Consider the following 24,379-nt stretch of genomic DNA (forward strand, 5'->3'; position numbering starts at 1 on the left):
TTAATCTGTGACAGTACCTATAAAAGTATATTTTTTCTGGAATGAAGAAGAGGAAAAATCAGTATCTGTGTCTCCCAAAGTGAAAAAACACAGCATGCAGAAAGAGGAACCAGAATTTCTCTGGAAGTGAATCCAGTATCAGATATATTTTGGCAGGTGTTGTTTTAAAGGAGAAGGTTCAATTTTACCTACACAGGAGTAGATAATGGCTCTGCTGTCAGGGCTGATTTTGTCCAACAACAGTGATCTCTAAAGCATTTCAGAGAAACATACAGGTGTCGATAAGCAAATCTCAATGATATTCTATGACAGAGGTTACAAACCCGCACACTACGGACGCAAACTGTATTTTGCCACATGCATATTGCCCAAGGAACCATCACTAGGTCTGGTCCTTCATCTCCAAATATGCAGATCTCTTCTGTTTTCACTAAGGGACCCCTTGCCTTTTAATTAGCAGAGTAATTTATCCTTTGCACTGTCTGGTCCAATAAAAGGCCACGTAAATACAACCAGCAGATTACAGTGGAGTGCAGTCTCTTTCACATTTAAATCACTATTGTAAATCCAGTCCACATCAGTGTTGACAGAAAATCATTATCAAGAGCTTTTTCCTAGTTTGGGAACCATGGATCTCTGGCCTCATTCCAGTCCCTGTATCTTGAAACCACTGGTGCAGCTAAGCAGCAAATGATGGACCTTTATCCATCGTCCCACTGCACTTAGGGATGTTCACTTGTATTCATCTCTTACAATCCCAGCCTGAAGCAGATAGAATTTACTCTGTATTTTCCAGCCTCTTTGGAGATGTTATACTTCTTCAACGTTATTTCATTTACAGCAGGAAAATAAAAAATAGCCCTACTGCTTAAACAGAGAAAAATTAGGAATGAATTAGATCAGAGAAAAATGACCCAGTTCTGAATGTTCTGAAGAACTTTAAAACTCTGACTTTAACCACTAGTTAGGCATCCAATATCAGGTCCTAAATAGGCAGCAAAGTGGAAACAATTCCCCTATTGTTCTTCCCCTATTTGGATTTTCATTTAAGCCTTACTTTCCTCTTATGGTACAAGACTTAGTGCTCTCTGGATACCTACATTAGATACCTAGAAAATTAGCATGATTTTCTCGTTTATATGGATTGTAGTGCCAGATAACCCAAACCATTCTATGATTCTATGGTAACAGTTTCCAGGCATGTAAGAACTCATCTTCTTTTTTTTTTTTTTTATGAGAATGCCATCGTGCACTCTTTTTTTTTTATGAGAATGGCATCTTTTCTGAGAAGAGAGGGACCTGTTGTGCTCTTGGTATTAAAAGTATGTGGAACGTCATCAGCTCTTAAATTAAGACAACCTTCCTGAAGAACCCTAAATTGAGTCAAGGTTTCTGGACTTTGTCAATCCAAATAGCTGAGCCCTCTTGGAGCAAGCAACTGTGCTATCACAAAGTTTTCATAGTTCAGAATATTTGAATATACAAAGTCTGATAGGGCTCTGCTTTTGAAATGGCAGCCCATTTTGAAAATGGAGTAATTTAAAATGTTTCCTTCCAGATAAAGTTTTTTTCATTTTCCTTTCTTGCAGCATAAGCCTTCCCAAAATAGTGTCATTCCATATCCAATTATGCAAGACGAAAATGGTTATAAACATATTTTTTTCAGGTGACATTCAATTTAGGCAGTGCAATTTAATGCAACTGGGACAGCTAGCCTGCAGTGAAAGCTTATGAGCTAGCTGTAATATTGCTGAGAACAGCACTAGCATCATGGTGAGTAATTCAGTGAAGTTATCTGATAAGATACTCATCAGTATCTGCAGCACTGCCCAAAAAATAAATAGGATGGTGGCTGTGGTAATAGGGTGATGGTATCTTGAGAAGGAAAAGGTTAATAAAAATGGACACAACTCGTCTATGAAGTCTGCAGCCTTTTTAATGAAACTAGATGACTACTTCCACAAAAAAAAAAAGTGATCATTAGCACCTTCTAACTAAGGTAGAAATCGTTAACAGCGAAATGATCTAATTAGGACTATCTGGCCACCCCTTAAGTTTGCATAAATCAGTGTAATTCCACTGATTCCAGAAGCAGTAGTCACACAGTCTAACTTGAAACATCCAGCTATGTTAATCAATGGAGAAATACACATTTCTGCAAAGGGCAATGCAGAGCAACCAGAGCAGGTTGTGCTCTGAATTACAATTCAAAAGATCAAGGTAAATGTACAACACAAGATGAAGTTACTCATTATTCGTTGTTATAACTAATCCCTATGCCAGAAGATCGAAATTATTTTATTTGGAAAAACGACTAATGACATTTCTAAAATAGCTTTATAAGAAAAATAAAAATCTGAGCAAATATAAAACACTTCTGCAAAAGGTTTGAGATGACTGAATGGAATCTGACATGGACAGATGTATTTCAAGGCTGGTGCCTTCAGGTGACCCCTTCTCTGGAAACTGCTGCTGGAGATGTAATTTCTCATTTGTTATTGTTTCACTGGGTCAGGAAATCACTCTTATGCAGGGCAAGAAAACAGTATCATATGTGTGCATCCAGCTACAGTCCTCTCTGTCTGGCTGCTTCAGGCAGCTTCATCCACATAAAAGTGAAAAGGGATTCATTTATTTGGACAGTGTTGAAAGAAAGTGCCTTCCAAATTCAACTGGAAATACAATTAAGCATAATTGCCAGGTTGTGCCATAAAGGACCTGGCATGACCTAAAGGGTTGTGTCATACCTTTTCCTGGGATGGCTGGGGTAAGACCTTTTCCACGTTACTCACTGCTGACCATGTCTTGGTGGGAGCCCTCGGGTGATACATGTTGTGCCAGTAAGACCCAACAGATGTTGGTGCTCCACTTCTCATTAACTCTCTGCCTTTTGGCCCTTTACAAGAGAAGAGCAACACCTAGCCCTAGGAGAGCCCATCCAGTCTGCAGCTGGAAATTTGAGCCATAGACAGTCATGAGCTTCTTACCCTGTAACCGACTAATGAAAACTTTCCGTCGCATTCTTAAGATTTGCTTGTGAGCCAAATGTTCTAGGCTAATGCATTTAGCAGAAGAAGAAAAGGTTCCTTGGCATCATGTGGAGCACTCTACTCACAATACTCCAGGCCAGAGCTTTCAGATGAAAAATTTTTGCTATTACAGAAAGTCCCCTTAAAAATTTGCACTTCAATCTGTCTGTCAACAAAACTAACCCAGACTTGCTCCATTTCCAAATCAAAAGGATTTTCTCAAGCTGTCAATCCCATAAGCTCACCCTGGGAAGCTCCTTTCTTTCTCTTCTGAGCTTTTTGTTGTTCTACTGTGCATCATCACCCAAAAAAGGCATTCTGCAGCCAGAGGCCAAGGAATCATTTTCTAACAATATATAAAGGAGAAGACAATCCAGTTTGTTCTCCCACAGTTACATTGTCCTCCCAAAGTAAACTGCAGTAAGAAGTCTTTTTGGCAGTAGAGTAAGTAGCTGTTGCTTAAAGATACCTGGAGACATCAGAGTGTCCTATTTACATAGGACACTTTTTTGTCCTTATTCTGACTCCAGCATTGGCTGGCCTGGGCTCTGAGGTAAGACTTCCTCAGAATTTGACTAAGGATTCTCTGTCTCTTCTAAAAGTGTTTATGAAATCACTAACACCCGAAGAAACAAAGAGCCACATTTTTCCCTCTGTGACTAATCACAGTATCAGCAGAACATTTTCAAACATTTTTACTTATAATTATAGAATATCCAAAGCTCAGAAGAAACGTCCATGGTTCATAGGGAACAGGCAGCAGTAACACCAAAGGTGTCCACAGAGCTCTCTGCACAGGACAGACAAGGCAGTAGGTCATCTCCCCAGTGGCCAGCTCTCTGTATGTGCAACGCTGTACAAACTGGGATCAGTATTAACTAGTGCAGACTCCTCAATTCCAGCTTTCTAGCCTATTGGAGAGGGACACAACATACAAGCAAGCTGAAGGAAGATGGACAGGAGTGGACCAGATTGTCACTCTTAATGTCAGACTGAAAATAAGAATTTGAGGCTTCCAGTTTGTTAAGCATGGCACGTTCCCAAACCTTTGGCCTGGTGCAAACTTGCTCCCGTCAGCTCCCTGTCAGAGCAGTGGCCTCCCCAGAGGCTTCACAGATACGTCAGGAGATGTGGATTTATGGTATCCACAGCTCCACTCCCTGCTGAGATAAAGCTGCATGGGGTGGGCTTGGCTGCACAGCGGCTGGGAACCTGCAGAAGATACCACAAATCCCCATCCCCCAAAAAATCTCCTGGGTCCAAACATTTTCTCTTGCCATAGGCTCCGAAAGAGCAACTCCTCGCTCTGTTGTTTATTGCTCCATAATCTGGCATGCGAGTTCATGCGCCTCTCTCTTGCTCAACAGTGAGGTACATGGTTTTAACGAGTGTCCCTGGTTTCCTGAGGGAATACCCCGCTGAGAACGGAATGATCCCTGCATCCTTCCCACACTGCCTGCTCACACCCTTCCCTGCACAAGCTGCAGCAGCGCAGGGGAGCCTGGCAGCAGCTTTGTGACGCCCCAGGAGAGCATGGCCCGTGGGCTTTGCTTCTCCTTTTGGTCCGCCTTGAACGTTATTCCCTTTTGCATTGCACCATCGAGGTAATGCTAGGGCCCTCAGTGCGAGGGGATTGCAGTTCTTTCCTCAAAGCTGTGATTTCACATGCATGTGTTTTGTGGACAAGAGACTTCTTAATGTGCGTGACACGTGAAATCCAAGCTAAAAAAATACCAAGACTGATCTATAACTTTAATCATTTCAGGGTTCCCTTTAGTGCCGGCATCTATTCATGCTGTTGCAAGAGCCAGATACTTCAATGACAAGTGAGTAGCGTGTCCGTTTTTGAAGGAACTTAGCATTATTTAACTGTGTAACATTTTGTTTGAGTTAACAATAAATTTTAATGGTGTATTTCCCCTCCAGCTGCTGGATGAGTGTTGACACGCACTTGCTCTATATTGTTCATGGACCTGTAATGGCAGCTTTATTGGTAAGAACATTATTTGCTATCAACAGTTTAATAATTATTTTAGAAATGCTGCTAACCTGTACAGAATAGAAGTTTCTGTACTTCAAGTATTTTGGTCAAAACTCAGAATTAGCTAGAGGTTTTCTCTACTCAGTGTTACAAGGGCAGGTTCTCAATACTTTTCAAAAACAAGTCCTATAAAGGGATCTCCCAGTAAGGAATCAAATTTTGAGGCAAGCAGAATCACTAACAACTATTGAAAATCAGGGTGGTCACTCACTCCCAGCGTAACTGATTTGTGACAAATGTGACAATCGAATTTGTGACTGCATTTATGTGACATCAATGAGGCATTTAGCCATGCCTTAGCTGGGGTGAGCTGAATGCAGGCTGGTCGCTCAGCACGAGTTTTACTGGTCACTGAACTGGTATGGTCCAAAGGTAGGGAGCTAAACTAGTCCAGGGAAGGGACTGCACTGGGCTGTCTGAGTAGGAGGACAAGATTCAAAGTGCAGCTGGGCAATGTGTATACATATAGCATCTTGTATGCCAGTGGTACTGTGTGCACAGTAACCCTGACCTTCCTGAAAGGTGCAGAAAGGGTTTTATTTGACCCAAGCCCCAAGCTCACCTCAGCGTGTCACCCAAAATGCACTTTCAGCTTTTGAGCTGCCTCTTGCTTGCAAACATCTGCATGGACATACCTGCAGTAATTACCTCGGAGATCAAAGAGTAGGGCGGTGAATACTGGGAACACCTTTGAATAAAGAAACAACTTTCCACCTATTAGCTGAAAACCTGAAAAACTTTCAGCCCTTTCTTGAGAAGCAGTCTTGCACATCAGCAACGTGAAGAAACCCATTCCTCCTTGCCATACAGATAGCCTGCTATCTATGTGTTCCCATAGAATCACACCTATTGCGGGTTTACTGGTTCAGTCTTGATTGCCTCTGCCTCTGCCAACTAACTTCTAGGAGAGGCCATTTGTCTTTATTTTTATCACCGTGCTCCAAGTCTGTACATCTTAGCCACAAAGAAAAAAGGAAGGACTGTTTTTTATGGAAAAAGAGCAATCTTTAACTGATTTCAAAATAAGACATTATAATTTCTGGCTTGTACTTATGCCATTTCCAGTCTTATTTTTCATGTGAAGATGTCAATGTCTACAGAATGTCCTGCATGATTTGCTACAAAAATCCTATAGTGACAGACTGACTCAAAAGAGCTGAGGATTTTTATCTTTGTAAAGTCTTTTTTTCGCTTTTCACAGTTACTTCCAGAAATTCTAAAAGTGAAGGTTAAGCAGAGTGATTGAAATCAGAGTAGGATGGAGAATAAGGTTTAGATTTAATGCTGAATGAGACCTCAGAAGTCATTTATTATTCCTTTTTTCCAGTAGAGCACAAATGTAAAACAGTTGAAAGGTCTCTCAGTAGTTAAGAAGTGATGAAATGCTTTACCAAAGCTTACTGATTCATGTTTTATTTTTCTGAAAGTTCAGTTGAAATTTCTCATATACCTGTAGAATTTGGGCTATTAAAATATCTAGGTTATGCAACTTACATACTTATTTAAAAAAATAATCTGAAAAAAGTCTATTGACATTCCAAAGCATGGGTGCCTGATATTACTGTAACAGAATGAAAAAGAGTGATCTGGGTACACCGGAGAGAGAGAAGGTCTGTGATACCTAGGATGTCCACAGGGTACCCACGGGGCTCATTATCAGCCTGGGTCTGCGCTCCCTGTTCCTCCGCAGGCTCTCAGCACATCCCGCAAGGAGCTCTCCGTGAAGCCAGGGTCAAGAGCAGGTTTCTGTATGCTGAGCACCCACAGCTGGAATCAGATTTCCAGAAATGACGGAGGAGATGAGATGCTGAGCTACTTGGCATCACTGACTGTAAGGGTCAGGGGCAAAACGTCCTGAAGTGTCTGGCGTTTCTGCCCTGAGCCAGCAAGTGTTAACTTTTACCTATGGGTAGTGTACGATGGAGTCCAGGCGGTCTGGTGGAGGCAAGGGGTAGCCTACATTTTTCTCAAGAGCAGCCTTGCCCCCCTGCTCACACACAAGCCTGAAGTATTGGCCCAGGTAAGCTGGAGCACATTCCACTGCAGACATCTTCAGTGCGGACTGAAGCAAGATACCTAGGTGACCTTCAGACTCAGAAGAGAGACATAGTTTCTCCTCAGGGACAATTTGTCCATCCCGTTAAACTTTAGACATGAAAATGAGATTAATTCAGTAAGGCCTTTGACACTGTCTCCCACAGCATTCTCCTAGAGAAGCTGGCGGCTAACGGCCTAGACAGGTGCACTCTTCGCTGGGTAAAAAACTGGCTGGACGGCCGAGCCCAGAGAGTTGTGGTGAACGGAGTTAAATCCAGTTGGCGGCCGGTCACGAGCGGTGTTCCCCAGGGCTCAGTACTGGGGCCGGTCCTGTTCAATATCTTCATCAATGATCTGGACGAGGGGATCGAGTGCTCCCTCAGTAAGTTTGCAGATGACACCAAGTTGGGCGGGAGTGTTGATCTGCTGGAGGGTAGGAAGGCTCTGCAGAGGGACCTGGACAGGCTGGATCGATGGGCCGAGGCCAACTGTATGAGGTTCAACAAGGCCAAGTGCCGGGTCCTGCACTTCGGCCACAACAACCCCAGGCAACGCTACAGGCTTGGGGAAGAGTGGCTGGAAAGCTGCCCAGAGGAAAAGGAGCTGGGGGTGCTGATTGACAGCCGGCTGAACATGAGCCGGCAGTGTGCTCAGGTGGCCAAGAAGGCCAACGGCATCCTGGCCTGTATCAGAAATAGTGTGGCCAGAAGGAGCAGGGAGGTGATCGTGCCCCTGTACTCGGCACTGGTGAGGCCGCACCTCGAATCCTGTGTTCAGTTTTGGGCCCCTCACTACAAGAAGGACATGGAGGTGCTGGAGCGCGTCCAGAGGAGGGCAACGAAGCTGGTGAAGGGCCTGGAGCACAAGTCTTATGAGGAGCGGCTGAGGGAACTGGGGTTGTTTAGCCTGGAGAAGAGGAGGCTGAGGGGAGACCTCATCACGCTCTACAACTACCTGAAAGGAGGTTGTAGTGAGGTGGGTGTTGGTCTCTTCTCCCAAGTAACTAGCGATAGGACAAGAGGAAATGGCCTCAAGTTGCGCCAAGGGAGGTTTAGATTGAACATTAGGAAAAATTTCTTTACTGAAAGAGTGGTCAGGCCTTGGAAGAGGCTGCCCAGGGAAGTGGTGGAGTCACCATCCCTGGAGGTATTTAAAAGACGTGTAGATGAGGCCCTTAGGGACATGGTGTAGTGGGCATGGTGGTGTTGGGTTGATGGTTGGACACGATGATCTTAGAGGTCTTTTCCAACCTGTATAATTCTATGATTCTATGATTCTAATTGTTCCCTGGAAATCCTAAATTTGCCCACATCATTGTCAAAATAGCCAGTGCTCCCGAGAACTGATCCTTGCCTGCCTGAAACATCCATGCAGGCTTCCTAAGAGAAGTATGTAGAGCAGCTTAACCTCTCTTTTCTGAAGACATTCAAGGTACTTTCCAAGGCCTGACTCCCAAGGAGCTGCCCATTATGAGCTACGATAAAGCTAGAAAGTTACATTTTACTGCCATTTATGTGCTCTGTATTTTTATTTTGAATGTCTGTTTAATTTGAATGCTTTCACCTATAATGGCTTTGCTTTTGCAGGTCAATTTTTTCTTTTTGCTTAACATTGTCCGAGTTTTGGTGACAAAGCTAAGAGATACCCACCGTGCTGAGTCCAACATGTATATGAAAGCTGTCAGAGCCACTTTAATCCTGGTGCCCTTACTAGGAATTCAGTTTGTTATTATTCCCTGGAGACCAGAAAACCGACTTGCTGGAGAAATATATGATTACATCATGCATATATTAATGCATTACCAGGTATGTTATATAGTAGCAACTTCAGCTTAGGTGAGGTGCTTGCTGTTAAGTTAATTTAGCCAAAGATGCTGTTGCCAGTGGTTTTGCCCTGAAACTGAGCATGACCGTGGTTTTGCAGTTCTATTCCAACCACTTTCACATTACTGGATTACCTGCCTTTGCACAAGTAGTACCGCTGCATAAAGAACAACTGCAAGATAGGGGAACACTGAAAAATATAGCAAAAATGATCAGATGGCACTATTTCTAAACTAAAGAGAGAAAACTGCAATCACAGAGGGCTTTTATGTTCCAGCATGATTTCTGTTGAAGTGCTCAGATTCACTGAAACTGGTGCTGTGAGGTTAATACTAAAATTAGCTGTTATGCAAACTGTTGTACAGTGGGAATGCCAACACACAGAAGAAAAGACTAAGAGAGTGAAGCTTCATTTAAGAGTTAAAATTCCATTATTAGGCAGTTTAAATTAAAATATGACTGACATTTTGATTTCATAAATGCTTTGAAAATACAGCATCATTCAGTAAGTCTGGTTTGTTTTCTTTTAAAAACAAAACAAAACAAACCTAAATGACTTTAAATGCTTGCTTATCTGGTTTACTGACTGTAATATATCCAGTGCTATATTGACTAGGAAAGGCAGATTTCTAATGCATTTGTGAATAGTGGTCAACATGGATGAGTACAGTGAACCACTTCTTGTTTCCTTTCATACAGAAGCTAAATACAGAAATTATTTTAATGTTGTAGTAAGAAAACAGCTTAAAAAAAAATCAGTGGTGCTTTTTCCTTAAATGAAGTGATAAATACTACTACCAAAATCTATGCATCCTATCATCTTAGATCAGATTTTCTACTTATTGTCTTTATCTCTTCAAAACTGTGGGTATGCATGCATGTCTATTTTTGTAGTGTATGCCATCTTATATTACAGTTCTGCTTAAAAGGAATGAGAGTCTCTTTCTTCTATTGTTACCTGTAGTGTCACTTCTTCGGTCTCAAAGGCTATAAAGGAATATCTCCAAATAAGTTTTCTGGTGACAAGTTGCTTAAAGTTTTAGCAAGTTAGGATAAGATAGAATGTTACAGTAATCATTTTACTCTTAAAACATCTTTCAAATCCTGTGAGGTTGTCAGAGAATTAAAAATTAATGTTAATTATCTTAATTAACAAGGCTAATTATAATCATTATGCAATAGAAAGTCACCAAAGCGAGGTTATAATGGAACCAGAAACAAAACCAAAGTATTGTGAAACTCTTGTACCTATGGATGGGATTAGGTGAGGAGGGATCCAAGAAAGCAAAGTTACATCTCCGATGGGTTCCTTCTGCCCTGTCCCAGTCATTGGGGATGGGTGTCTCTCCATGGTTTGTTCACCCCGGTTGCCCCCTGCCAATACATTTTGTTCCATTTCAGCAGCAGGGACAGTGCTGGGGACACCGGCATGGGCACGTGGTGGGGGCTGCCCGTGCCCCACTGCTGCTGGGCCCAGAGAGGCCACCAGGCATGCCGGGGGGTGACAGCCCACCCAGGGCTGTCCCCGAGCCAAGGCAGCAATGCAGACCTCACAGAAGAGCTCTTGACAGCTCTGCAATATACTCTCGGTGTGCTTTCTGCCAGCATGTAAGATTTGGCCTTTCGGGAGGGCTATGCAGTTGCCTGCTAATTGCAGCCGACTGTGACGCTCCCTTTCCTACTTAGAGCGGATTTTTAATTGTATTCTGAAATAAACATTCTTAATCCTTTCCCAAACATTTCTTGTATGCATATTTAAGATAGCCAGCTATATAATCACTCCTCTGGTGCTCATTTTCTTCTAAGACTGATTGTGTAATTAGCAGATATTGTATTAGCTTGTGTAACGGCTATATTTCCCCACTAGCTATTGCGCTCTCATAAACTGCAGCGCAGCCTGCCTCTCCATAAACTAGCAGCAGTCTATTAGTTTTTGCATTCTGTGGCATGTCAATCTTATACAAGCAGGCATTGTGGGTGCAATTATGATTTCTTTTGGTGGAAAATATAATACATTCTCCATTTTTGCACTGGTTAAATGATTAATTTTTTATGCCTTTTCTAGAACAGAGACAGTTTTTCAACAGCACATCACTGCTTTAAGTGAGCATGATGGTTTGATATATTAGTTACATCATCCATTACACGGAAATTGTGCAAACAAGCACTGCAGCCTATTGTAAAAATCAAAGGATTAAAGATGATGAATAAGAAAAAATTTGTTCCCATAAGAAAGCGTGTCATGGTATTTCTTTCAGATAACAGTTTTCCCAGTTGAAAAACAACACGTCGAGATGTTACATGCTGGGTTTCCTCTGCTGAAGTCACTTTTGAATTACAGAAGCCAGTCTGGTTTTGAGTTTTCCTGCTCTTTTTGCAGTGCTCTCATCAATGTTCACCATTTTAAGCAGAAGTGGTTTTTTGAATACGACTATATGAGCAATTCACGAACGCTGTATGTCTACTTCCCCTGTATCAGCTTGTGTCTGTTTCATCACATAGACCAGATTCTTCTTAACAGATCTGTAAAGTAGATGTATAAATGATAAAAAAATTGAAGACTGGCTTTTGTGCTGCAAATATGAATGCATGTACTTTTCCAGCCCAGCCCAGCCAGCCAGCCTCCCATGGATCCTGTAAAAGTAGAGATTATTATTTCCCCTCGCCATCACCAGTATCAGCTCCTCAGTCTCCAGACTGTGCTGAAATAAAGATTGCACCAGGCAAAAGAAAGATATTTCAAACCTTAAGTGGAATACCTTATGCACAGAATGGGATGCTGTAGGTGCTGTTAGGTTATTAAACAGAGCTCCTAAAGTAGGCACCACAAAGCAAGCATTTGCACTCCGGAAGAGTCAGTGAGCTGCAGATTTTCCTAGAAAACCTGACTTTCAAAAGCCTGTTAGATGATGCTGAAAGCACATGAAAGATGCAGTCTTCTCAGGGTGTAAAACATTACGGGATGCACTGGCTCCTTGCACACCTCTGGCATGAAAACACATCTGTCACTTAAAAGCCTGAAAAGTTCCATCGTGCTGCCCAGCAAAGATGAACTGGTGCACCTGGGCAAAGAGGGTGCCTCCTGCGAAGGAGTGAAGCAGCAGCAGCCCTGTTTCCTGCCTCTAACCGCACTCAGGTCTCTGCAGCGAGAGAGGGCAGGAGGGATGTGGCTCATGCCTCACAACCCACCGGGGCCACCTGCACCTCTGCTGGCCCTGGCGCTGTCACTGCCACTTCCCCCACCCCGGGAACCACTGAGCATCTTTTGAGGGGTCCCAGGCTGCAAAGAGATTGGGGTGCTGAGCTCCTGTCAGAGGGTCTGCTGGCAGCGAGCCCATCCCATTATCCCAGCTTCCTATCTCTGACGTTGGTCCATAGCAGAGGCCTCACAAGAAAAAAGGAAGAGTAGAAAAATGCAATAACGCCGTGATACATCAGTCCCACATATAGATCCCCCCCACCAGGTGCTCTCAAACAAGCCCAGTGATTAATACACTGCTGCTTGCAAGCTCCTTCCACCAACTGTCCCCCCCCACCTAATTGTCTCTGCGGCATCTTGTAGCTGGGTTTGTAGAGGCTATCACGTTACCTGACATGGCACAGTTGCTGTGCCAGAGAAGATTTAGCCACGGAGGTCCGCTTGATGCAGTGGAGAAATAGCTCCTGAATCAACAGCAATACACAAGCACTTAAAGTTACTCGTCCTCTCAATACCTTACTGACTGTGGCCTTAAATGTGCACGTCTGCCTCTAATGAGAAATTAAAATGCTATTCAGCATAAGGGCCTTGGTTTTTATTGGCAAAGAAAAAGTTTTTTTCTATTAAATGGAGAATAATCAAAGTTTTCTTTCTCCACAAGTAAGATTACTCCTGTGTCACGCAGCAGCTTCCAAGCAGCACCCTCAGGACTGCAGCCCCCACCCTGCCGGGCAGGAAGATCCAGCTCATAGGGGCTTCATTTGTGTAAAGGGTATTTTGTATTTTTTAGGCACAGGTTTGTTTCACATATATATCCACCCTGCCTCCGAGGTGTAAATTTATCTCTCTATGCAGCTTTACACAGAACAAAATTAACCCATTTAAAAGTAGCCTCTTAAAAATAGTAGGATATTTCAATGCATTTTAGAAGGTCTCTGTTTCTCCATTTAAAGGGAAATAAATATCCTCTGTGATGTCAAACCAGAAATATTTTTTCCTTCTGTGCAATGTTAAGGTTATAGGACTGCTTTTGACAACATAAGTGGGGGGTTTTATTTCTTGTTCCTTTTTTTCTTTGCATTATTAATAATTTCAAAACTTTCTAATATTTTGAGCCAATGAAAGCTGAGAAAATGCTTTTTTGAAAGCTGGATATTATAAAGTGCCATTTTTGTATGAAAATTTCATGTACAAAATGACAGTAATGAAATCTCCAGAAGAAAGCAGGAGAAGCAGCAAAGTGTGAGCTTTGGCTGCTGGGATGTCCCCATCATTTTGCAGCAGGTGGGCTGCTATCTTCAGCCCTCTCATGACAATGTCCCCACCTCAATAGCAGCAGAAACTGCACAGAAACATTCTTCGCTTATTTTTTTTAACCTAACATAAATGAACACTTTATAACGCAGTCATATACCTCAGAGATGCTGTATGAATGTGCTGTGAATGAAGATGATGAGGAACACGGTATTGTTTTTCTCAAAGCTCTTTATCTTTGCTGAAATGAGAGAGATGGGAATGAGAAGCATTTCAGTGAAGGATCTTGGTCATGCTTTTTTTTTTTTTCTTTTTTTTTTTCTGTCCATTGAGATCCAGAAGTGAAAAGTGAATGGACATGGACCAAAGCCCACACAGAGAATAGAAACTGATTTTTTTGTATTATGGCCATCTGTACAATTACATGTGCCATCACCTTCTACCATCAATAATGAATATATCACCCCACTAAAGCCTAAACGGCAAGACAGTGTTTAATTAGGGCAGAGACTAAGGCCATGGACGCGCTCATGAATAACAGAAATAAGCATATCTATATATGCGTTATTGGTTTTATGGAGACATAAGCTAGAATAAAAACAACTGAAGTATCAGAAACCCATGTAAATTTGCAGTATCTGCATAGGTATTTCTTGTTTGTTCCTTTTTAACCTGAGCAAATTAATGGAACTTCTCTGGAGGACACTCATGTCCTCTAGGAAAGTGAGACACAAATACCTGTCAAGTAAAGAATGTCCTTGGACCAGTATAGACACTTAAACACAGGGGAAAACTCACTATGGCGGCAATAAGGTACATGAAGGTCTGAGAGCTGCTGACTCGGGCCAATCCCTAAGGCATGATTTGTCTGAAAGCCACATTCATCTGGTCTTCACACGGTTCCAGAAATAAAGAATTTCAGAAGCAGTCATTAAAGACCTTAATCTCTCAATGTAGTCCTCACCTCTGCCTTCAATACCACAGCCAATGTTATCCTGCTGTCAGCAGACAGTGTATCACAGGTCAGTTTAACAACTCCACACAGTGGCAGAGGGATATAATTGACCTAAAGATCTCATCCTCAACAAGAATTGCACCCTGAGCAAAAACCAGCAGCAGTTAGAGAGAATATGGAAGACGTATGTCAAAGAGATATGAGACTTAATCTGTGGGCCTAACATGAAATAATTAACCTACATCCAGTGTGTCACATGTTTTAATAGATCCACTGTAAAATTATCATCACCCCAAGCCCTCCTAGTTCTGAAGAGACAAAGCTGGTATGTGCTATAGATATTTCTGTAGCTTTAGAGCTGAAGATAAGGACAGTACTCTGGACAAAACTTTATGGATATATTGGCAGAAATAAGAAGAAAAATAGAAATAGAAACAAAAAAAAAGAAATAGAAATAGAAATAATAGAAATAGAAATAATAGGAATAGAAATAGATGGCAGAGCCCAGAGGGCTGTTGCTGGTGGAAGAAGAGTAAGACGTATATGGGGCAAGCTAGAGAAAGTAATTCCTTCAGCCAGAAGATGTACAACATCCATGTCTCAAAATAACGAGGAGCCAGATCTGTTCCCAGCTCACTCCAGACCAGAAGAGCAACTGAGGGGATATGAGGCATCACCACAGCTTCCTCTTCAGCTTTTCTGTCGGAAGTGGTCTGGAGAAAACACTAGTTAAGGGAACTACACACTCCAACAGAAGAAAAGTAGAGCAATTGCAGGATGTAACAGAGGAATTCAAACACCATAGAGGAACAGAAATAGAAAATGGCTTCACTTCAAAAGTTCAGGTTCAATTTCTGCCTCTAGGTGAACTGCAGTTCCCAAATTCCCCCTAAACACTCTCGCTAAAGAGCAGACTTAGAAAAATTTCTCCGGTTCTTTCTCTCCTCCTGGTGTCTTTTGTATCCACCGTGCCTCACATGGGACGTCCATTGAGCATCTCTACTCCTAGAGGAGATCAAGATCCCTCTCATTTCCCATCGTGGCTCACTGCTGTTAATATAAACACACTTTAGCAAAATAGTGAGACCTCTGCTGAGACCATGTACCATGCAGTTCAATAGCGTATGTTTTGCAAGACTGTGCAAATTAATGTAGCAACACAGCGCAGGAGAAAAATCAATATAGGGCACGGGGAAGTGACACATTTGCTCCCCTTGCATAGATTTTTTATTTAGGAGTCTGTGGTCTGACAAAGTCCTGCCTTAGAGGCGTAAGATTTTGGTTGACTTTGTGGTGTTTCTAAAACCAGAGCTTATGGACAAACTATTGTGCATTGCATATTGTATACTGGGATTTGAGTTTTTTGAGAATACTCACTGTTCTTCTAAAACACGAAAAGAAACTTTCTTTTTCTCACTATGTCTACCCTTCCTCCTCCTCGCACATGCTTTTCTGTGTTTATATTTGAAGTCATGTCAAATTTCAAATTGTGCATTAGTGAAAATTTATTGGAGTAAAATAATTGCCAAAATAATTGCCTCTTCAAACCAGCCTGTATATCTCTAATATATAATCATTTTGTTAAAACAGTTATTGCTTACCCATTTGTGGTCCAAAATATACACTTTAAAGTTCAAACCATTTTACAAAGCATTAGCTACAATTTAACTAGTAATCAGTTAAATGAGGGTTTATAAAAAAGATTCAGTTGTAAAGCTCTTCAAAGCAGCCCTTGGGAACACAGGCTATTGTGTTGCAGTTTTCCCCTCAATTTCACAAACTGCCATATGTTTAGCTTATAATAACCGCTTTAAGTAATTTAAAATGAAGGCATTTGGCTCGCACTGATGCTATGTAATGCTATTTTAATAAGCGCGAGTGCGGTTTAAAACATGGACCAGTGTAACTACATGACTCTAAATGACAGACTCCATGAGCGAAAATTTTCTCTCTTATTAATTTCACACTTTCTCACCTCATGTCCCTGGCTTGGCCCTGCTTAATCTTGTAGCAGTAGTGAAATATTATCTGAACAACTATGGCAATAATTAAATTAATTTTAAGCCATTTAGGTCCAAGCTATGATCTGCAATCTCTCCTTTTTTCTCTGCCCCCTACCTCCTAACTCACCTACTGTGGTTTTTTTTTTCCTTTTTCTGATCATTTATACCTCTTCTCACATCCCTGCCATCCATCATGCCCCACATACAAGCTCAATTATCCTGACATACAGTTCGATTTAAAGCCTTCCTGGGGCAGCTGGATTCTCCTTGGCTGACACTTTTAACTGGGTAACTGCACTCTGACAAACGAGTGGCAGCACGTAGGGCACACTGCCTCTGCCATCTCTTCAGCAAAGTCAGTACCAGTGTGGTACTCCCCTGTAAGCCAGACATCTACCTTAATTTTCCTTCTCTAGGCCTCTTGTACAAAAATAACTTCATAGCCAAAATAGAAGAAAATGGTAAAACACGTTGAAAAGACAAAAATCAGTGTAACAATGTAACTGTGAACGAGGGGGAGATTGGGTGAAGTGTCTGTGATGCAGAGGAAGTGGGCTAATGTTTTTATCTTGTATCTCTCAAGTCCAAATTTCCAAACAATGCCAAAAAAAATTTATATATTCTGATCTCTAAACTCTTTTCTTTTCCTTTCTCTTAGGGCTTACTTGTGGCAACTATATTCTGCTTCTTCAATGGTGAGGTAAGCTTGTGAAATACAGCAAATGAACAGAACTTGAAAAATAGTCACTTCATTGTTCATTAATGCAGAAATGAAGCATGTCACGCTACAAACTTTGAAATCACACGAAGTCAATTTTACTCTCTATATACAAGCAGCAGTATGCATTTCTGAAAGCTCTGTGCAGAGCGTGACTTGAATATCTCTGAGCAGATGAATCAGGAGTGTTACCATTACAAAGCAGATGGCACCAAATGAGGTACAAGCATAAGACTCTCCCCCTACCACCTGCAATTTTGAGACAGAGGTCTAAGTAAAGGAGAAAAATGGTCTATTTCCCCTCCTGCCCCAGAATAGCAGGGTGGATTGCCTTGAAGGACCACAATGCCCCATAAGAAGCAGTGGGGATCTTCAGAGGTCTGTCCTGGAGAGCCGTGTGCTGCGTTCAGCCCCAGAGCCGTGGCAGATGCCGTCCCCGGTAGGACTGTCAGAGCAGAGGAGCCTGGAGGAGTGCGATTACTTTCACTCTTTTGAGGATTAGCACTGGCCCTTTTTAAGGCCAGTGTTTCTCACATAGTAATTGAGAAATAAAAACCCTTGAGGCAAAGATGTCTCCCATTCTCTTACAGCTGGATCAATATTTTATATACCTACAGCTGGTCCACTTCACTACATCTTTTTTTTACCAAAAAATAGCTATATAAAATATGTCAAGAACCATTTAAATTCATACAGTAAGCCGTCTTCCAAAGATGGTTAGCAGAAAAATGTTTTTCAATATATCAGGAGCATTCAACTGTAGCAAAATAAAACACCACGTATCTTAGAAAAGCCAGAGAGTCCTTTAAAAAGTTAATTTTGAATCCAGAGCAGATGAATTAGGTACAGAGCAAGCTTTGTAATGTTAACACTCAGTATGTCAACCTAAAGAGACATTCATGCTCCTGTTTATCCCTGTATATTATTAGAAAGTCACAAATTCTCAGTAGTGATGTGACCATGCTGATGTTTTGATAGTGACTTGAAGCAAGTTATCTATTGATAAGGTGCTACTGGCTGGTTTGTTAACTTTTGGGATGGCAGAGAGTATTAAATTCTACCACCGCTTGTCAAAATCACTATACGTTTGCTTCTGGCTGGCCTGCTTCATAAATGTACTGAGAAATGCAACAGTAGAAAAGATTAGAGGCCTCCCACTGTAATTCTGTAGCATGGCTTCTCAGGAGAATAAAAGAGAATGGCAAAACGTGAGCAGTTAATGACACCAGAACCTAACACAAAATGATAGCTGTAATGATTATGCTACAGAAGTTCATGTTTCATGGGTCCAATGAAAAAAAGCTGGAGAGACGTACAACTATTTTTTCCTATCACATTTCTGTCCCCAGGATCTGCAGGCTACTACCACCTTTCTCCTTCTCCCTTACTCTCACCACTTTCCGGCACAGCCCAGTCTCCATGCCCTGGAAGCACAGAAAAACTTCTGATTCTCCCTGGTAGGGAGGACCTGGCGTGGAGGAAGCAGACACCAGCCAGGCAATTTTTGAAACATCCTTTCCCCATAGGAATGACTGCATAGCTATGTACAGGCAGTGCTCCAGTGTGTCCTCGCTTGCCTCCAAACAATGTGTTACCCCAAAATCCTGGTCTTGAACATTGTCTTCTTCCTTCTTCATTCTCCCCAGTGTCACCTTCCTTTTTTTTCAGATTAGATTTTGCAAAACAAATTTCCTTAATGTTTTATAGCTTTAGAGTAAAAGGTCAATTACTCTGTAATTCTCCAACTCTAATGAGAACATATGGATTTGTGCCTAGAAAGGCTGTAGCAATGCTAAAAATTAGGAAAGGCAGCAAGAAAATACACTGAAAATGTGAAGTATCTTAAAGGCTGTTTGTTTCTTAGGTATGTTTCATCAGATAGCTCTAATTCCAAAGTACTTTTGGCAATGCCACAGTGTCAGAGAAGCATATCCACCTTTACAACTCCAGGAATACAATTGTCAAGTTACCCAATGATTAGTAGATCTGGAGCATCTGCTTGCCAACATCATGGCAGACCATATGTATCATTTAATTCAAAATTAGATTGCAGGGTATGAATGAGTTTACCTGTCATATGAACTAACCTAGGGTGCTCTAGGCAGAAAACTCAAAGTCACATTCCAGGATTGAAGATTAGTCTAAAATAAATATGCAGCTCTCTTTTGTTCATTAAATATTGTATTACATTAATTTAGAATTCAGAATAAATATATTTGGATTAAGAAAATACACCATATTCATACATGATATTCAGACGTCCAACCTCAGAGACATGCTGTACTTTGTGGACTTCTGCACTGACTGAGCTGCTGTTAGGAAGCTGCAATAGCAGCCAGTCGTTCCTTACGTGGAGTGAAGATGCATGGTCTGGATACAAACCCTGAATAACAGCAATAGTCACCAAACCCCTAGTCGCCTCTGACAGCCTTTTTGACACATCTGGCAGCCCTCTTCCTTGTGAAGGGCTCTCATCTGGATATCCACTTTTGATACTTGAATTGTCAGCAAGCCATCACTAAGGGGACACATCTGGAAAGGATGATGCCCAAAATGAGATAAAAAATGAATCTGATATTGAAACGTGGCTTCCAGTTTTGTACTCTATTGCTCCCATAAGTAATCACATGGATGGCTTAACTACCTCCAGGTAGCTGCAGACTGCATGTAGGATTAATGACTCCATGATGGAGTGGCTGATCAGAAACATTCATCAGTGTCAGGCAGTAAGAACCAACAGCCGTGGGGATTCAGGTTTCCCAGACATTGAGTGCGGTTTTTGTTGGTGCTTGGGTAGTTTTCACCATTACACCCATTTTTTAATCTGCTGCAGACTTGCAGACTGTCTAACATGGTCAATGGCAGGGATGCTGAGAAACCCCTTCATTATTTTCTTATAGGAAATTTTATTTACCGGACAATAAGGGAAACTTTTTTAAGAATTTCCCATTAAGGTGGGCAGAGAGCCAAAGATTACACCTCTCTGATATAGAGACATTGTGGTGCTCCTTGCATCAGCACATTACCAATAAACATCAAGCAAGTCTATGTACTACAGTAGCTGTGCTGGGCTGTGCCAGAAGAGAGAATGAAAGGATTATGACCCCTTTCCTCCGAGTCCCATTTATTCCTGCAGTTACACAAGGTGTAGAAATATAAGGCACAAAACCTACAGAGGAGCAGCAACAGACTAATGCCAAGATGGTATTAGGTCCTTCCAAAGGGAGCACTGGTCTGAGTTTGGCTGCCCAAGAGAACTAAGCTGAGATAACTTCCCCCAGTCTTGCTGTGTGCAGTATGACATAGACCAAAGCCACAGTCTGGTCTTCAGTCATGGTAGGAGATTGTTTCCAAGCTGCTGTATACATCTGCTGCCATAGAGCTCAAAATTATTTCTCATGAGAAAATTCAGTGTGGGGCAAGGAGATTAATTTTAGTACCACAGGAGCCTGGATACTCTGGGATTTACTTTTTCCTACTGGAATATTTAACTTCAAGGCTGAAATACATGAAGTTTAGCCAGGACAAACAATGCTAAACTCAGTACCACCTGACAGTGTTTTATATTGCATTCATCACCTACTACCTCACCAACCTCCCTTTAGTACCATGAGCCCATCTATAGAAAGAAATGTAAAAATAGTAATAAGAAGCTGTACTGATGCCTGCAATCATGTGGTAGAACACATAAACAATGGATTTGTTTTAGATTTTTAAAATGACAGATCTTCTTGTGCATTTTCATATAAAATCTCAGTGCCCAGCAGCACTGTAGTTTCTCTGTCCAACAACAACACTGTTGTACAGATGATACAAGGTCTCCGCAATAGCCTGCTCACCAGACCATATTTCCAGGCCTGAGATTGCTTCTAGACTGCAAGGCTGGCCAACAAAATGGAAAGTCTGTTTGGAAAAAAACAGCCATATATCTTGTGTGCCAAAGAGGCATGAATGGCTAATAGAGAACAGAAAAACCTTTTAAGTCCTGAAGAGCAAAGTAAATAAACTCAGGCTCTTCATTTCTTTAGACTTTACTTTCTTCCATCTGCTATTACAGCGGAAAGCGCGGCAGGCATCGCCCTGCCCCTCCCGGTCCCCAGGAGCCTCCTTGGTCATTAATACGTTATGGCTGTGCATGTGATTTTCAGTAATGCTGCTTACACATTCAAAATCCATGCATGAACAGTTTTAGTTGGCACTGAATTATGATCATCTGAGATCCTTGGAATCATGGCAGAAATCTAGATTAACACATCGTTTTACTCAAGTGCATCTGCTTGTACTATCCATTACCGGTTTGTGGCCGGAGTCTTGCACAGGCCAGCAGTTCAGCGGAGAATAAAAACACAGCTGCTTTGACCTCATGCCCTCACTGCTCCGTGGAGCCTTTTAAACCTGACTAAAGGCACTTCTAATCATGGGCTGTACTGGAAGGGATGCGCCTGTTCTCTCTCCAACCAGACATATACAATTGAAGTGTCATTACCTTCTGAGAAGAAAACTATAAGCTCCTCACGGCAGGCTTTGTAAGACTCTGACACTGTTCTTCCCTCTTCAGTTAACCGTGTTATCATCTCCAGACCTGTGGTTGCCCTGGTGGCCCATCAGACTCCAGTTCAACTGAGAGCAGTTTGAGAGCTCAGCAGGAGCTCATCACCTCCACAGCAGCTCTTCTCCCCATGCAAGAGTGATCAAAGCCTTGGGGTCCATGCAGGGAGCAGGGGAAGGGGTGCTAGGAGAGGAACAGGAAGGCTGTAAGAGCATGTTCTTGCCACTTTCACTAAAGACGCTGAGATTAATCTGAACGGATGAACGGCTGTGAAATGCAAACACACTCAATACTTAGGGGCAAAGGCGATGGCCAGAAGTGCGCAGTGGCTACAGGCACCAATGACCGCGGTGGTGGTGTTGGGGAGATGGCTGTGGGTGGGCAGAGCTGCTGCTGTGCACATCCAAAATTTCTGCATTATCCTCATTGTGTCCAGCCGTAGGTTACAGGAACTGCTGCCCCAGTGTGATATTGGGGAAAGTCACTGACGTAGTCCTTCTGAAGATTTCTTCTTCCAGTCCCTCCCCACAGCTTCTAGGGTGACTAAGCTACAATATTCATACTGTAACATCAAAAGGCAATTTTAAAGTGACTAAAATCTTTACAGGATTTACCTCGTGTAATAGTTCTGTGTCATATGCTACAACTGCATTAATCTTTCATGCAGTAATTCTTTCTCACTAATAAACTTTGGCAATGGTGTGATATGAAACATCCCTGCATGCAGCCATTTCACTCTGAATCTCAATACTGGCATAGTAAGCTTTGCTCACAACCCCAGTAATTAGAGTTCCGTTGTAACCGTATGCCTTTTCTGTGCTTGATATCTAACTAACCTACACTCAGCCATTTGTTTTCTTTTCTTTATGTGTTAGGAGAAGGTGAATAAGAATAAATTTCTCCATATGAGAAGAACTCTTAACTACTTTGTCTTAAGCTAAACAATAGCAAAAAAGAGCTAGTAATGGAAACTGGGCATGGATATACTTTTCAGTTAGTTTTAAAGGACTAGTCCAGCAAACGTTTGTTTACTCAAGAAAGTAGTCATACCAAAGTCAGTGCAACTACTTGCATGAGTAAGGATTTATAGCATCAATCCTCATACCTTGGCTTGCATCTTGGATTAAAAATAAAAAGCCAAAGCAATTGAAATATCCATTCTTGGCATGCTGCATAGTTGCGCTGTACACTCAGTAATCATCTCAGATTCATAGCAATTCCTTATGAAGCCTTGTCCTTATGTGACATGAAGCAGCTTTCTTGCAGGCAGCTGTGGGTGGTGAGTAGATGACATTTTACTATATACATATTAATAGAGTGATTAGAATTGTGGAGACTTGGAAATATTAAAGTCATTCAGATTCATCTATATGAATCAAAGATATTGTTCTGTACAGAGCCTAGAGAGTAACTTCAGACTCCTCTCTGAGCAAAAATGACACACAACCTCCACCTTAGCAGGAGCACGGAAACTCTGGGTGGCTCCTGTCACCGCAGTGCCTCACCTGCGCCTGCCTTCCTCTGGAGGGGTGGTCACTGACAACAGATTATTACAGCAAATTGCTCCTGTTCTCACATTTTGCTGGCTGGAATAGATGAGCTGAAGGAACAGAGCCAGGGTTTGCCCACTCCCTGCTTTGGGAAGGAGCTAGCAGGTGCCGGCACGCCTGAATGTGCAGCTGGAGGAGGGCTTCTGATTCCCTGGCAGGACTCAATAGCTTAAGTCATATCCTAGTGCCATATATAACATCACTCTTAATGTAAATGTTGAATAAATTATTTTATTCCTATAAGATGAATGTCCAAAGGTTGAAATTCTCTGCTATGCTATGACCAATACTATTTTTTTGCCAGCACAGAACCTCTTCTTAAATTACCAGAACAAAATCTCTGTTTACCTGGACTAATCCTCCAACTCCTTCTCTCTACAAAATTAGCCCTGGCAAGCCCTTGAAGTGTACTTACACTTTGCCATTCATGGCCAGTTTTACTCAAGGTAACTTTCTTCGGGGATCACAATGCATTAACCATTCCAGGGGCAAGGATCCAGCCGTAGCATCAGAAGGTTTTATTCCCCATCCCTCTTCTTCCCTTTTCTACCACAACATCCTACTGTGTTCCCGTGCAGCAATCCGTTCCACATTTACCTCTTCTGGGAACAGCTAACCCACACCCACTCCTCATAAGCAGCAACAACTGAGAAAACTGTAATTGCAGCCATAGGTAGGCAGGGAAGGAGTTCCTGGAGCTGGGAGCAGAGGGTAGGAGAGAGGCAGAGTGAACCTGATGGAATTAGACCTGGAGTTTTTCCTTTCCCTTTCCTTTCCTTTCCTTTCCTTTCCTTCCTTTCCTTTCCTTTCCTTCCTTTCCTTTCCTTTCCTTTCTTTCCCTTTCCTTCCTTTCCTTTCCTTTCCTTTCCTTCCTTTCCTTTCCTTTCCTTCCTTTCCTTTCCTTTCCTTTCCTTTCCTTTTCCTTCCCCTTTCCTTTTTCCTTCCTTCCTTTCCTTCCTTTCCCTTTCCTTTCCTTTCCTTCTTTCCTTTCCTTTCCTTTCCTTTCCTTTCCTTTCCCTTTCCCTTTCCTTTCCTTTCCTTTCCTTTCCTTTCCTTTCCCTTTCCTTTCCTTTCCTTTCCTTTCCTTTCCTTTCCTTTCCTTTCCTTTCCTTTCCCTTTCCTTCCTTTCCTTTCCTTTCCTTTCCTTTCCTTTCCTTTTTTCCTTTCCTTTCCCTTTCCTTTCCTTTCCTTCCTTTCCTTTCCTTTCCTTTCCTTTCTTTC

At 42.1% G+C, this 24,379-nt stretch overlaps 1 protein-coding gene across 1 annotated transcript in view; it reads left to right on the forward strand.

Moving 5' to 3' along the window:
• The window catches only part of CALCR (calcitonin receptor), a 79,863-nt gene that overhangs the window by 51,867 nt on the left and 3,617 nt on the right, over nt 1-24,379 (forward strand). Inside the window, exons 8-11 of the mRNA XM_075140785.1 lie at nt 4,795-4,855; nt 4,956-5,022; nt 8,694-8,912; nt 17,000-17,041. Of these exons, the coding sequence (XP_074996886.1) occupies nt 4,795-4,855; nt 4,956-5,022; nt 8,694-8,912; nt 17,000-17,041 (389 nt within the window). The remainder of the gene's footprint in view (nt 1-4,794; nt 4,856-4,955; nt 5,023-8,693; nt 8,913-16,999; nt 17,042-24,379) is intronic.

The sequence above is a fragment of the Calonectris borealis genome, chromosome 2 (assembly GCF_964195595.1).
Source record: "Calonectris borealis chromosome 2, bCalBor7.hap1.2, whole genome shotgun sequence".
In the NCBI taxonomy this organism is placed as follows: Eukaryota; Metazoa; Chordata; class Aves; order Procellariiformes; family Procellariidae; genus Calonectris; species Calonectris borealis.